Source organism: Pieris napi, chromosome 7, assembly GCF_905475465.1.
Source record: "Pieris napi chromosome 7, ilPieNapi1.2, whole genome shotgun sequence".
NCBI classification, from domain to species: Eukaryota; Metazoa; Arthropoda; class Insecta; order Lepidoptera; family Pieridae; genus Pieris; species Pieris napi.
The window spans coordinates 458,153-472,279 of NC_062240.1; the positions used below are offsets into that span (position 1 = coordinate 458,153).

At 34.6% G+C, this 14,127-nt stretch overlaps 1 protein-coding gene across 7 annotated transcripts in view; it reads left to right on the forward strand.

The window, feature by feature from the left end:
* The window catches only part of LOC125051432 (CUGBP Elav-like family member 2), a 222,034-nt gene extending 208,143 nt beyond the window's left edge, over window positions 1-13,891 (forward strand). For 5 of the 7 annotated variants that reach the window (XM_047651734.1, XM_047651736.1, XM_047651730.1 and 2 more), the window contains 6 exons: window positions 6,759-6,937; window positions 7,179-7,440; window positions 7,975-8,196; window positions 8,694-8,720; window positions 10,351-10,470; window positions 10,890-13,891. In XM_047651734.1, the coding sequence (XP_047507690.1) occupies window positions 6,759-6,937; window positions 7,179-7,440; window positions 7,975-8,196; window positions 8,694-8,720; window positions 10,351-10,470; window positions 10,890-11,161 (1,082 nt within the window). In that variant the 3' untranslated portion in view covers window positions 11,162-13,891. The remainder of the gene's footprint in view (window positions 1-6,758; window positions 6,938-7,178; window positions 7,441-7,974; window positions 8,197-8,693; window positions 8,721-10,350; window positions 10,471-10,889) is intronic. The other 2 variants (XM_047651733.1, XM_047651731.1) reach the window with 2 other exon arrangements.
* The last annotated feature ends 236 nt before the right edge of the window (window positions 13,892-14,127 follow it).

Consider the following 14,127-nt stretch of genomic DNA (forward strand, 5'->3'; position numbering starts at 1 on the left):
AAAAGTTTTATTTTTTTATTGAATTGGAATACGGGAAACTGAGTTTACTTTTTATACTGTATATATTTTATTAAAGAATAAATGTATATAGATGTGTAATATTTTAAATTTAAATATATTACAGTTGTGTATTGTGTGTTGTGTATTGTGTCGACTGGAGCGCTATAAGTATATTGCTATGTAACCTTACCCTCTTAACGAGTCATATAAAATCTTTCACGCTATGTGCTTATTCAAATTTATTCAATTCCACGCCGTTCCATGTGGAAATGAAACGTCTCGGTGCGTTTCCGTGCGGAACAGCATCCCTCGAACGGAAGATGGAGGGTCGCTGCGGGACGCCGTAGATGATTGCATGTTATTGATTGCGTCTTAAAGATACACAGACCACTACTACTATTCTTGTTGAAGTCTCTATGAGATATTTGTAACCGGTGAACCGATTTTTTATTTTAATGTATGGGCCCCATATACATCGAAGCTATTCCTATATTGTTTTAAAACTCACAGTGTTCCACGTTAAACAGATAGACATTTTGGACATAGTTACTTAACTTGGTGAAGACGAACTGATAGTGCAGGCCATAGACGATCTAAATTTTTTTTTATTCTATTTCGTTTTGTGTTATTTCTCCAGGCATTTACCACGCTTTATAACTTTGTAATTACCAGAAAATACGAATAGTTTAACATATTGAATCAAGAATATTATTACGAAATTTGTTTTTTTTTGTTTTCGTTTCGTTCGAAATCTATTCGAAATCAAAATCCAATTAATATTAATAGCAGGTTTCCTTGATTCACAAACTACTCTATTTAAAAAAAACGCAGTGTTTTGATTTCCGACAGCTTCTCAGTAACAGTAACAATATTTAATTACGAGTTACGTAAGCACAAATTGCTACCGTTACAAAAATCGCTAGAATATAAAATATATTATGTTTTGTCACTTCACTAAAAGTAAATTAGGTGACGTTGAGTTTAAACAACTGTTAGTGGTGTATTCACACTATTTCACAATTTACATTCAACGAATGTGGTTGGTAATGTCGAAATGAGTATTAGTGTGTGAGAAACACACGCACACGAAGACAACACCTAAAATCTACATTATATTGAATAATTGATTTTACCAGATAAAGTATCTTAATTATTAGGTGTCAGAAAATGCGTTCTAGTACAAAGACACGAGCTAGGTGGATGTCGGAGAGAAGTGTAGTGGATGTAATTTCCTGTGACGTCACTAACTCAAGTGAAGCATTTCAATTTAAATGTCGAGCAGCCTCCAGGTGAAATGAACACTATCAGATGTTGAATTCACGCTTGGAATGTTTGAATGCATGGCTAACAATCCGATGACATTCAGGAATTTTCAATTTTCCGAGATAACAAAACATGGTTGTTCAAAATGGACACAAGCGATTGGTAAATAGACTCTTCAGCTAACGGGTTAGTATATTTAAAGGTTTGTTGGATCGTAATCGAACTAACCTCTATAGTTTACATACCTTATACAGTTTTTGTTTCATTACATCGCTTAATCGAGGGTATGAGTTAAATAGCTGTTATGTTTTGGCCGTGTCTTTTGACGCAACTTTGTGCCCTTTAAAGAATTGTATTGACAACAAAAAAACTAATTTCTGAATTGTATTCATTAAGTACACTACACGTGCTGACGATTTAAAGGTTAAGGGAAAAGTTAAACAACACTCGATATTAGAAGAAACTTCATAGAGTATTAGAGGTGTAATGTCGAACAATAATCTAATGATCCGCATTTACGTTATTTAGTGTCACGTTGCTCAAATTGGCCACACGTTGGAGCGGTGCCAACGCGGAAAACAATATTAAATTCGCAAATCTTTCGGCGGCGATTCCCCGGCGGGTGGTGCACGCTATTCCGACTACCGCCTCCTTGGAGATGATTTTTCATTCGCACCGCAACGTATTTCACAGTGCGAAATATTTCCCTCAACAAACGAATTCTTTCATCCTCTCTCTCTCTCGGGGCGCAGGCTTTGCAAATTACCCCTCAAATGCAGAAAGACCCGCTGCTCGCAGTGTTTATCTAATTCGACGGTATTTTATTACGTGCGCCAGCTTTGCGCTGGAACGGTCGGAAGGAAATGGCATCGTACCGAAATGGGATTAGTTTTTAATCGTATCAATGCCGTCGAAAATGACTTGCGGGCAGTGAACGATATCATAGTGCGGAGAAGTCCTAACACTTTGCAAGTTTTTACCTTGACTCAGAATCGATTTTATTTCTCATAAAATACTGGAGGATATTTCTGCTATTGTCCTACACATGTATTGTGTAGCAGAGATTTAAAAAAATTAAAAAGGTTTACCTAAATGCCGACCTATCTGTATTCTTTTCTAACCTACAATTTACAGTGAGATAATACAACTTACAATTAAAGGAGATTTCAGTTAATTATCTGGCAACACTGATCACGAAGTATCCACGTAGCTGGCTCCATTCGTATGGCGAACGCGTCGGGCTAATAAGATCAACTGTAGGTACGCAGTCGTGAGTAAATCGCTTAAACGGATTTTCACGTAGTCAACGAAGTAAAGTAATTGGGGACGGCTTAAAAATTTGTGCTCCTATGTTAGCTTTATCCGCATTTACTATACTTGAATATTCTTATGGAATACGATTTTTTTTTTTTAACTTATTATTTAAAAAAAAAAATTAATCCTCCTATAATATCACACTTTCTATTAAACCAGCGATACTCTTAATACTTTAACTTTAACTGAAGAAAACGCTTTTAAGAAGTTAACTCTAAACGAGTTTATCCATATTCATCTCAACTGCCACTTGCTCTTTTGCACTTACCTTTGCGGGCTTAATCTGCGACGGAACTAGACAAACTCGACGAGCGTTTAACTAATTCCAACGATACTGAAACTACTTAATAAAGAAGTAATTAACCTCACTGCCGTCTGCAAGAGATGGATTTTGAACTTTAGCCGCGCATTCGCAGCGAGCTCTAAGTACTATTCAGAGCTCATTTAGGTTTTGCACCTTTTCTATTTAACCGGCGACAGACAAGAAATGACCTTCTCCTTTTGCAATTTGTTTCGAGTGTTGATGTTTTTTGAAAACTCTTTTTTATACAGAACTCGATTGTTTTCACTTTATTCATGTTGTATTAGATAATAAAGCGTTTTTTGCTACTTATTTAAGAGGATTTTTCTTAAGGGTTATATGAACTTTACTTTGGTTCTTACTAAAGTGTCTTTTTAATAATTTTCTACTGAATACGGATTATTTTAAGCTAAATACATGTTTTGTGTGTGTTTGTAAGATATCATCTATATCATCAATCAGAAATTACATACAAGCAAGGAAAAAAAGCATAAATAATATATTATATCATCTGCTAGATATATTCTTCATCGTCGATTGCCATGATTCTGACAATTTTAGTCTTCAATCATCAATTAATTTTCGAGTTAAAAATCGTGATAAAAAGTATTAATTTTCTTGTATTTTATAATATAACATAATCACTTGGTAATATAGTACAACGTGTCCTCGGTGTATGTTAGCAAGTAGGTGAAGTAGGTTTATAGTTGATATTAAGAAGGCAGCGTCGAAGTGCTAATTGTATGTAAGTGTGCCGTGTGTGCACAATATGTTGGCGTATCGCTTCCATGACACTCCACTTAGGGCGTGAAGCCTTGAAGTGTGCGATGTGTGCACATGACGCGGAAACGTATTTAAAAACGACTAGATATCTCCTTTGGGTTTGCTCAAATCATAAATTGTTGTTATCAATAATGGTTTTTTAAATTAACAATGTATAATATAATCGTATTTGAGTCAATACCTAACGCGTAGCACTTCAAGTCACCTTGTCCGATAGCTCTATTATTTCACAACTAAACTCCACCTAAGGACAATGCTCGCCCGCACTGTTCTGGCGACGTGGTAGCGAACATGCAAGAAGTTAGGTTCCGTCGTTTAAATGGGCCAGCTGGTCCTGTCCTTAATCAAATTGAGCATGTCTATGATGTTCTAAAAAGATCAATAATTTTAGAGAGTAAGATCAGTGCAACCTGCTCCACAGAACATCAGGGAGCTAAAAAGAGTGAATGCAGCAGAGTGGGAACCTATTGTTTAAAACGTTATTAAAAACATCGTGGAAAGCATGCCCAGAACGACGCAAGCTGTCATTTTGGCAAGATTAGGGCACACTAGTAATTAGGTTTTTACATTTTTAACTTTATTTAATTTAAAAAAGACCTTGCCAGAATTCACTTCAAGCGTATTAATTTACATGATTATAAGTATACATTAGACTACGTTAGACAATTACATTTCATTTAATGAACTGACATCGACCTTTGAACGTGAATTTCTTTAGGGGCCCGTTTTTTTATGCAAAAGAGTTTATACAAATAAACGTTTCGTTAGATTACGTATTTTCTTATTGTTAAAACTAATAATAATAAAAGAAAGATACAGTTATTACAGGCCTATAACAAAAACGTCTGTTTCAATTGGGATTTTGATGGAGGAAATAAGCAACTATAATTATGAAAACTCAAATTTTGCGTAATATTGTCCTGTTAGCCGATACCGCTAATTAACTAAACTATGCTCTTAAAATTTAATTATTCGACTGTTTTGGGTCGACCCTGTTGGGTTAATCTCTTGTTTTATTCACTACTTTGCCTTATCAATGGTCTTTGTGAGATAATTGAGGTAACAATACTATATAAACTAATGTTATAGCGCTGCAGCTTCCAGGCGGAATATCAATTTAATAGGGTTCATACATGTGTGCAGTGTGCACATATTGTAAAATTATTTGTTTGTTTTTCTGAACTTTTGGGATTTTGGGTCTCAGGTTATCCTTCGAAACATGGAAGTTAACTAGAGGCTGTCATTTGGCAATCTATGTAAATTGTTTAACGACTCTGCCCTCCCTCGGCCGTAGTGCACTTAAGGCATTAACATTTTAAAGCGTTATTTGTACTGAGCACACAATTACTTGGCCATTTAAACTGATTAGCCGCCGTTGAGTGGCTCGAATATTCTAATTAGGTGCCACTTTGGTTGCTTATTTAGCTTTTGTTTTAAATAGGTCTCGCCTTTACTTAGCCGTGCATTTCCAGTGGTTATGTAATAGAACACTCGGTTTATCAACATAGAAATAGAACGGAAACCTGAAACTGAATGGCATTGAATTATTAATTAATGCTAATACGAAAAGTAGATTAAAATACTTGTCAGTGAGTGAAACTACCGGATTTCCCACCGACTCTTATCGATAAACACGAAATGGTTTGAGAGTCTTATGAATTTTGGTGTGACTTTGAATATAAAATGTAAGCACCATCAAACATTTGGGATGAAACAAATAAAAATACATCCATTGTCAGTAAAGTTGGTAAAAACAATTTTTATAAAATATTGGCCCACTATCGAAAATAAATGCTAATGTGTTAGAATTTTACGTGTAAAATAACATGGTATCAAATGTCGCTTGTGAAGTTGATATTCTACTAAAAGCATATTCCGTGCTTGTCATAATATCTGACTGATTCAGGAAATGTTTTAAAACATTAAACATTTATTTTGTGTCAAATTTATAGTTATACCGCCTATTTAGTTAATTATATTGACTTGTAGACGGTAAACTAAACTTCAGTTTATGTATATGTATGTATATATAGATAATATGAGTGATATTCATCCTTGAATAATGCTTTATTTATTAAAAATAAAAATGTATTAAAACTACCAACATACAGGTGAAATTCTTTGCTTGACAAAATGTTACGTGACCTGCATGTTCTTTGTATTCATAAAGGCGCGCTCGCGTCGTTCTACGAGTAAACATTTCTAGAACCTTCCTAAACCGGGATGCTTCTCGAAAGCCCCGTCCATTAAACACTCTTCTAATTTAAAAACACTTATTTTGCTAGGGTTTATCTTATGTGTTTTAAAAAGATTGCTAACACTTTCAGTTCTTGCTGAACAAAAGATGTATGCGATTCAAAAACATTGTATCTATTAATTTATTAGTAAGTTTGCAACGCTAGTCAGGCTCACAGGATGCATATTTCAGTAGCACTTGAGGGGATTCGCGCCAGTTGTCTCTATCACAATGCACCTTGCAAAGTGTGATGCAAATACTTATGCGAGTGCGACAAGGGCTAATAAATCATTCATAATATTTGTCTCTTACATTGGAATACTGTGAACTCTACGAGGATTTTCTTAAATATTTTATAAATATTCGGTTGAAAACTACTTGGGCCACCACAAATAATTGTACGGTGGTCGCGAGCGAAGTTGTTTTACAAGCGCAACATGTGTCGTCTACGATTTATTATTTAATATAAGGAAACGGAATTGAACCCCGCGGCCATGATAAAAGCTCAAGCGTGACATGATTGCTCGTAGACAAAGAATATGTGCAATATTTTTTAGCGTTAAAATTACCCAGCAACGGGATTTAGCGTTTGCGTTCAGATATGAATGTAATTTAATAGGGATTCGCCGTTGTTTGTCGACTGGATGCGAGATAAAATACAATAATACGGTGTGAATATTGAAACAAAAAGGGTGAAGGGCTGTTCCCTCATTATATATTTTGTATCATGGTTTCAGATCTCAAAAGACGGAATAAATTTAAAATATCCTTCTATTAGAATGATATAAGATACCACAGATATTAAAATTTACTAGAATTATTTTTGACAGCATTTTAATAGAGACTATTTTTCTTTTTCAGAGCGCAAGTTATTTGTGGGAATGCTCAACAAGAAGCTATCAGAGAATGATGTTAGATCGTTGTTCGCGGGACACGGCGCTATAGAGGAATGTACAGTGCTAAGGGACGCACAGGGCCAAAGCAAAGGGTGTGCATTTGTAACATTCGTCTCTAAACAAGCTGCAATTGCTGCTATTAAGGTACAATTAACAATACTTTGTCAAATAAAAAAAAGTATATAAGATTAATACATAAGGCAAGATTTAATACATAAATAGTACATAATATGATATTTAAAGTAATATTTTTAGTTCAATCTGCTTTTAACCATTGTGACGTTTCACAAAATATGAAATTTTTTTTACAAGTCGCGACTTTACTAGTGTTATTATTATTTAGTTCACACAAAACTACTTTAACATTTAATTTACATAATTCCAGACGCTTCATCACAGCCAAACCATGGAAGGTTGTTCAGCACCACTTGTTGTGAAATTCGCGGATACGCAAAAAGAAAAAGAACAAAAGAAACTGCAAGCAATGCAGGCGAGCCTCTGGGGCCTGACGCCTGTGACGCCGACTTATCAGCTGCCTTCTGAGGCGGCCTTATCACCGGCAACGCAGCTGCAATTGTTGCAGCAGTTGCAGGCGGTTGGACTGCAGCAACAGCTTCTACAAGGCCAAGGCTCAACGTTGTTACAAGGTAAGGTAGTAATAGAATATTTTAGGCTCGCGATGATATTACACACATGAATAGAAAATCTATACTTATTAAATCAAGAAATAAACATTCAACACCATAAAATGTATTACCACGTTTAAGTACATTTTAAATAGGTTATATACTTGCTTGTGTGGATATTCTTTGCTTTCATATACTTAGATGAATAATTAAGTTAAAGCTTTATTACCTAGTTAATGATTCTTTAAAGTAGGTACATAATTAAAAAACTACGCTACAATTTCATAATTAAAAACGAGCGCCGATTTAAACTAAGTAGATAATTACGCATTCAGTTTGAGGAAGTTTTGCAATTATCCCTATTTTAAATATCTACGCTTAACCTAGTTTGTCCCTTTAATTTTTTCATTTTTTTGGTGATACATTATTTACAATTAATATTGTAGTAGTAGGTAAATAGTTGATTCGCTTCTTTCTTTTTTATTTTGACCCCATACAACCTTATTGATTTTGTTGTCCTATTTTTGTTAATTTGCGTTTATTTGGGTGTCTTAGGTATTAACTACCCAGATATCGCTTTCAATGGCGCAGGGCTTAGTGGCGGAGCGGTGAGTGGGGTTGGGACAATTGGTGGATCGGACCAACTCAGTGGGCTTCTAGCGCCGGTGTCTGTTCAGAACTTAGCTGCGCTAGCGGCCATTACGCAGCCCCCGGTCGTGACGCAAGCGGCGCCTATGGCCCCCGCTACGGCCCAACAGCCTCCAGCGCCACAACTATGTAAGTATATGAAATTATATCTTCACAGAAATATTCATAAAAATTCCTTTCAACGGAAATTTTATCTAGAGAGGACTTGTGGCTTTAACAAAGAAAATTGCATTTAAAAGTTTTAACTACCAGAATTGTGTACGAAAACATCGTTCCTGAAGTATGCAATCAAAATTCAAATATTCGGCATAAGGTATTTTCAGTTTTGTTTAAACGTAAATAGAGGCTATAAAATACTTAAAGTATCAATCTGGCAGGCTTAATTGACGTTTTTGCTTCGTCCTCGGCCCCTTCCGTCTACCGTCCCCGGAACAATTACGCCTCCATAAATTCGCTCCTAATTGCTGAACCTGTCCAAATCTCTAATTGGAATGTAGCCACGTAAGATATTCGTACTTATAACGATCTCTTTTCGCCCGCAAACATTTCCTCTTTCAGATTGTGCGTCTTTATAACGTTGACAGATTAAAAAAGAGGTTTAATAACGAAACTTTTTCACACTTCAGGTCTTCTCGGAAAGACTAACATCACAGGTAATCCATCGCCGGATTTGAAATTTGTGTTATGGAATGACAATTTTATCTAATGCGAGTTTATGAATCATCGAATGCGATAAATGAGTTTTATTTTGTTCTTTTGATGCTTTTATCATTGCTACGATTATTCCCGTTATATACTTCTTATGTATCAGGAGTTATATAATGCTAAGATTGACTTTTACTTAAATCTTTATTTACCTTCAACATCCTAAATAATATTAACAATAAATGACATTAGGCACTAAAACCCTTCCTGTCAAGCAAAATACTTCCAGAGCAGAGTTGTCACTCGTAAAAGTCCATTAAATAAAATGAATATACGGCTATTATATCCAATAATTAAGAAAAATGTTACTTTTTAAAATCTCATTTATCGTATATTCTGTGGCTGGCTTGTATTGTTTTCTGTGCATTTTATCCTTTTCCCGTCGTCTACCAAGGCTTTGAAAATGCATTTTTGTAATTCACCAACGTCTTAATCTTAACTTAATTATTAATAATTGCTTAAATAAATAGAATGTAATGTCGGTTCTGGTGCTTCTCGATTATAGATTTTCGACTGACTATTTTAATTCAATAAGAGAGTGTTGGCGTAGTGTCTGAAGCGTTGACCTCACAACCCTTAGTGCATTCGACGGCTGTGCATCAATGGACACTTTCTATGTGCATAAATAACACTCGTTTGTTCGGTGAAGTAAAACATCATGAGACCGGGATGCCTTAAATCTAAATATCGACGGCGTCAGACATAGGCTGATCACCTTGTAAAGAAAAATTATCTCGAAACAGATACAATAATCTGAAGCCAACACTTAGAGGATGTAGCGCCACTGGTATTAGTCAGTACCTAGTGTTAGGTAGATGTTATATTTCTGTAGTGCATAGTGCATAGATATCATTATATAATGTGTAGTATGTAGAAAACTTTACGTTGTTTTAAATTGACTTTTAAATGTACATAATTCATTAATTTATTATATTTATAGAACGATTAAATCTGCAACATTTATAACAAAATGTTTCTCAAAGACTAGTTATTAAAAGTACTTTTTAAACTGTGCATTCATTTAACAAATTGTGAATAGTGCATAGGACGTGATAAAAAATATCTTTGTAGATGCATATCTAAGGCTGTGAATCATTGGTTTGTTGTTCGCTAAATGAATTATAAATAATCATTGTGTATTGTTTTTTTTTTTGTTTGGCATTGTTATTCTACTAACCATAAGTTGTCGTCAACTTTTTATCGCTATCATCGTCTATTATAATAATATCAAATAACATTTGAATTAACCTAGTGTTAAGTTTGTCGTTTGTTAACTGTTTGAGTAATTAAAACAATTTATTTGCATGGTTATTTGTTGCTAAATTTAAGACAGAACATATCCTAATTTATTTACAAAACTGAATATTGGCTTTACGTCCTTAGACGATAATTTCAAATACATGAATGTGTAATGAGTTGTTACAGATTTATATTACGTTATTAAGAATACTTTTAACTAACACTATATTACTGTTTTAATTGCATTTCCCTTTTTTTCTTTCTCATCTTAGCTCGGACCTAACTTCATCTCCAATAAATAATATTGAAAATTATAAAAAATGATTAATATATTTTCAGGGTCAACAGCTGAACCTCTAAGCTCTGCGTACGCGGCACAGTTTGGTACTTTCGCTGCAGCGCCCTTGGGGTCTGTGCTTGGTACCGCCGCTGCTGCAGCTGCTGGGAAGCAGGTTGAAGGTGGGACAATACTTGATAGATATAGCTAGCTAATATTAAAAATTACATATTTATAGAAACCATCTAAGGCAGCGTTCAAGTATTACGTCACGCAATTTTTGGAGATTATTTGACCCCCCGCCCCATGTAACGCGCCGTAACGTTTTTCTGTACCCAAGTATAGTAAAACGTTTCCTGATCACCTAGTGACTCTTTATACCTAAAAGTTACCATTATGTGGTGTAAAGTACTGGAAAGTCGAAAATAATATTAACAATAACGCGTAATTCAAGGAAACGATTCCCCGCATCGTAACGTTTTACAAAAAGACCACCCCAAATTCGTTACGTAATACTTGAACGCTCCCTAAGATCGTTCTTAGTTCTCAATTGTATAAGTCGTGATCTATTTGTACCTTACCATCCCTATTTAACTTATAGGCCCGGAGGGCGGCAACCTGTTCATCTACCACCTGCCGCAGGAGTTCACGGACACGGACCTCGCGTCCACCTTCCTGCCCTTCGGCCACGTGATATCCGCCAAAGTGTTCATAGACAAACAGACGAACCTCTCGAAGTGTTTCGGTTTCGTCTCGTACGACAACGCCGCGTCGGCGCAGGCCGCGATACAGGCCATGAACGGATTCCAAATCGGTACAAAGAGACTCAAAGTTCAATTGAAACGTTCGAAAGAGCTCTCGAGACCGTACTAGATGAACGGTGGCGAGTGAGTTGTGAACGAAATGGTTGTTTGACATTTGTTGTGATGTATCCGGTGCACTCGAACGGCTAGCTGTAAGGAAATGAGTCCATGTGCACAGTTGTTAACTAATAAGTGTAAGCTTAAGGTTTGTGTCGATGCTGAGTGTTAACTGGAAATAACTAATACTAAGCGAGAACGTGCAGTATTCACATTTTTTGTCCCAAATTTGATAACACTAAATTGCCGACTCTTTATCGATCACAACTCACGCTTAGTATTTTTTAATGTTGACCTCAGCAAAAAAATTATCGTTTCCAAAGTATTCCCCAAAATCATTTATAGCTATCGTGTTATTTTATTATTAAATTTTAAGTCATATTCTATTTAGTTGCGTTCTAAAACCAATAAACGAAGACGCCAAAGAGCTGAGATAACTTCTTTTCAACGAGTGTCATATTTTTAATTTAAGTTTTAGTCCAAAGAGCCGCACTACCGTTTTGGTACTGAGGCCAATGTTCGGCAATTTGTAGCGGCCTATTTTCAATCAAAAGAGAACAGGCCGTTCTAAGTTAACGAACTTGGGCATGAAGTAATTATAGTTATTATTTACTACTTGTTACTACGAATAAATAAATATGTTATTTTCAAATATACCTGTATTTGTTACCAACAAATGTGGCCATTTTTTAAAGCAGACTTTTAGAGTTCTTTGATTTCAAAATAAGGTTTTAGGTTAATAAGATGATCTCAAAGTGATCAATGTGTTTATTGTTTACCTTGTTGTCTGTCGTAGTGTACTTAACATGTGTTTTAACAAAGCTTCGATTCGTAGAACTATAAAAGGCGTATTCCGAGACGTATATGGAACCGAATCTAGTTTAAAAACTTGTCAAATGATTGTTTATCTACTAAGTTTGAGGTTTAGGAATACGGGTTATAATTTCTGTAAAAGAAATTCTAGACAGATGAACTTTTTATCGCAAATGACCACACCTCGGAACATCGAACGCTGATATAGTCAAAATGTCTTAGTATTTAAGTATTTAATATCTTATACTAAGTTTGTGTAAGTTTCACTTTCTTTCAACTTCTATTCGTTTAGCGACGACCACTTAGCACATATGCTCAATTCTGCTTTTACTATGTTTAGTATGTTTAAAAAAATGTATATATATATATATATGGCACTTACGTGGGACTTTACACCATATTTGATTAGATGTTTCTTGTTAAAATTAAGTGTTCGTATAATTTTCTTATAAAAGTTATTTAGAAAATTAAATTAAAAACATATTTTAATACTACTTAGATTTGTGCCAATTGTAAACGTTAATTTCGGCAAATTGAGAGTTGCAGTTATTCTAACTGGTTAATAACGAAACTATTTTGAGGATAGCGCCATCTACCGTTTGCGTGATTTTTATATTACAATTGTTTGACAACGAGTTTTACGATCGGTATTGCTATGATGTGACATACTACTGAAAAAAATCATGTTATTTACAATTTATTCTGGCTTTTACTGTACTTATATTTAGCAAATTATATTGTATAACTTTATTTATAGTCTTAAGTTGCGGCCCCACTAGAGCCCTTAGATAGCGATGCAGGTACTGATGATCATGGAGCACCTAAGTGGAGCCGTAGCAATTGTTAATTTTAGTCTGGTCTCGGTGTCTGAACAAAACAATACCAATATTTAGACTGAATAAGTTCCCTTTTCTTTATTCATATCAAACATATTATCAAAACTAACATTTAATTTAATTTATTGAAACGGGTCGTTCTGCGAAACAGCATTCTTCGCATATTGTTTTAGGAAATAGACAAACTACTTTGTAGATGACGGTGTAAAATTTGAAAGATACTATATGAATTTGTTCAGTGATCGGCTTGAGTTTTTAAATTATTTCTTTATAAATAAAAGTCGGCTACTGGCCACATTGTGAATAGACTATGTTCGTTCTTCACCGACTTTTTACGTTTTGGAGATAACTCTCCAAACTTGATTCTTATGGATTAAACTGATGAGTAAGAGGAAAACGACGCGTCAAAAACTCGGTGAATTTGAAGCGTAAGCTAGATAATGAAATGTATAAATTTTAACTTAACTATAGTTAGGTGTCTCTGGTGAGAATCCATTGTTGTTGTACTTTGTAAAATCGATAAAACTGTTAGATTTGTACAGAAAAAAAAACATTGATTAGGTACAAGGCTTTTCAGGCTCGACCGCTACGGCGTTGATGTTTTTTCATGTTATAATTAAGTTACCTTACCTATGGTACTGCATTTTCGATAGTGTTCATTCAATTACAATTTTTGATTAAATTTCAATCGTAATGTTATCTTTTAAATGTTTCATTAAATTACAAAAGATTTATTTCTACGGTGGCAAATGTCTAAAGGTAGTGAGATTTAAGGGGGATTAAGTAACACTTACGTTACGTTATTCGATATTCAACTACTGAAGTTATTGACAAATCTCCACGGGTCTTTATGAATTAAGAATTTTCGATTACTTTAAGCATTGTACACTTTTGTTAGAATACAGTTTTTTAATATTAAAAATACAATATGGCGTCACGGTCAAACAAAGTCATATCGCTAATGCCGAAGTAAATATATTTTTCCTTAATGTAAGGCACCTATATCCTATCCCATGTACAATCGATGTAAAAAAAGAACTGTTTTATACAACACCCGTTTTGTTGATATAAATGTAAATAAATGTCAAGTTAAAGTTGTTGTTTTAATTTTTATTTATTTTATGGGACTCATAGATAGCACACCGAACGCAAGCAATGTCGTAATTGGTTGTAAAATACTGTTTTTTCAGTATGTTTTGCATTTATTCTTAAGGGCGAACACGATTCAAGATTGGTTTTTAAAAAGGGAATTCTGTTTTTATACAATAAATGCCCTGGATTTCTACGCGTTGGTTATTTATTGAGAACTAATTTATTTAAGAAAAATAAT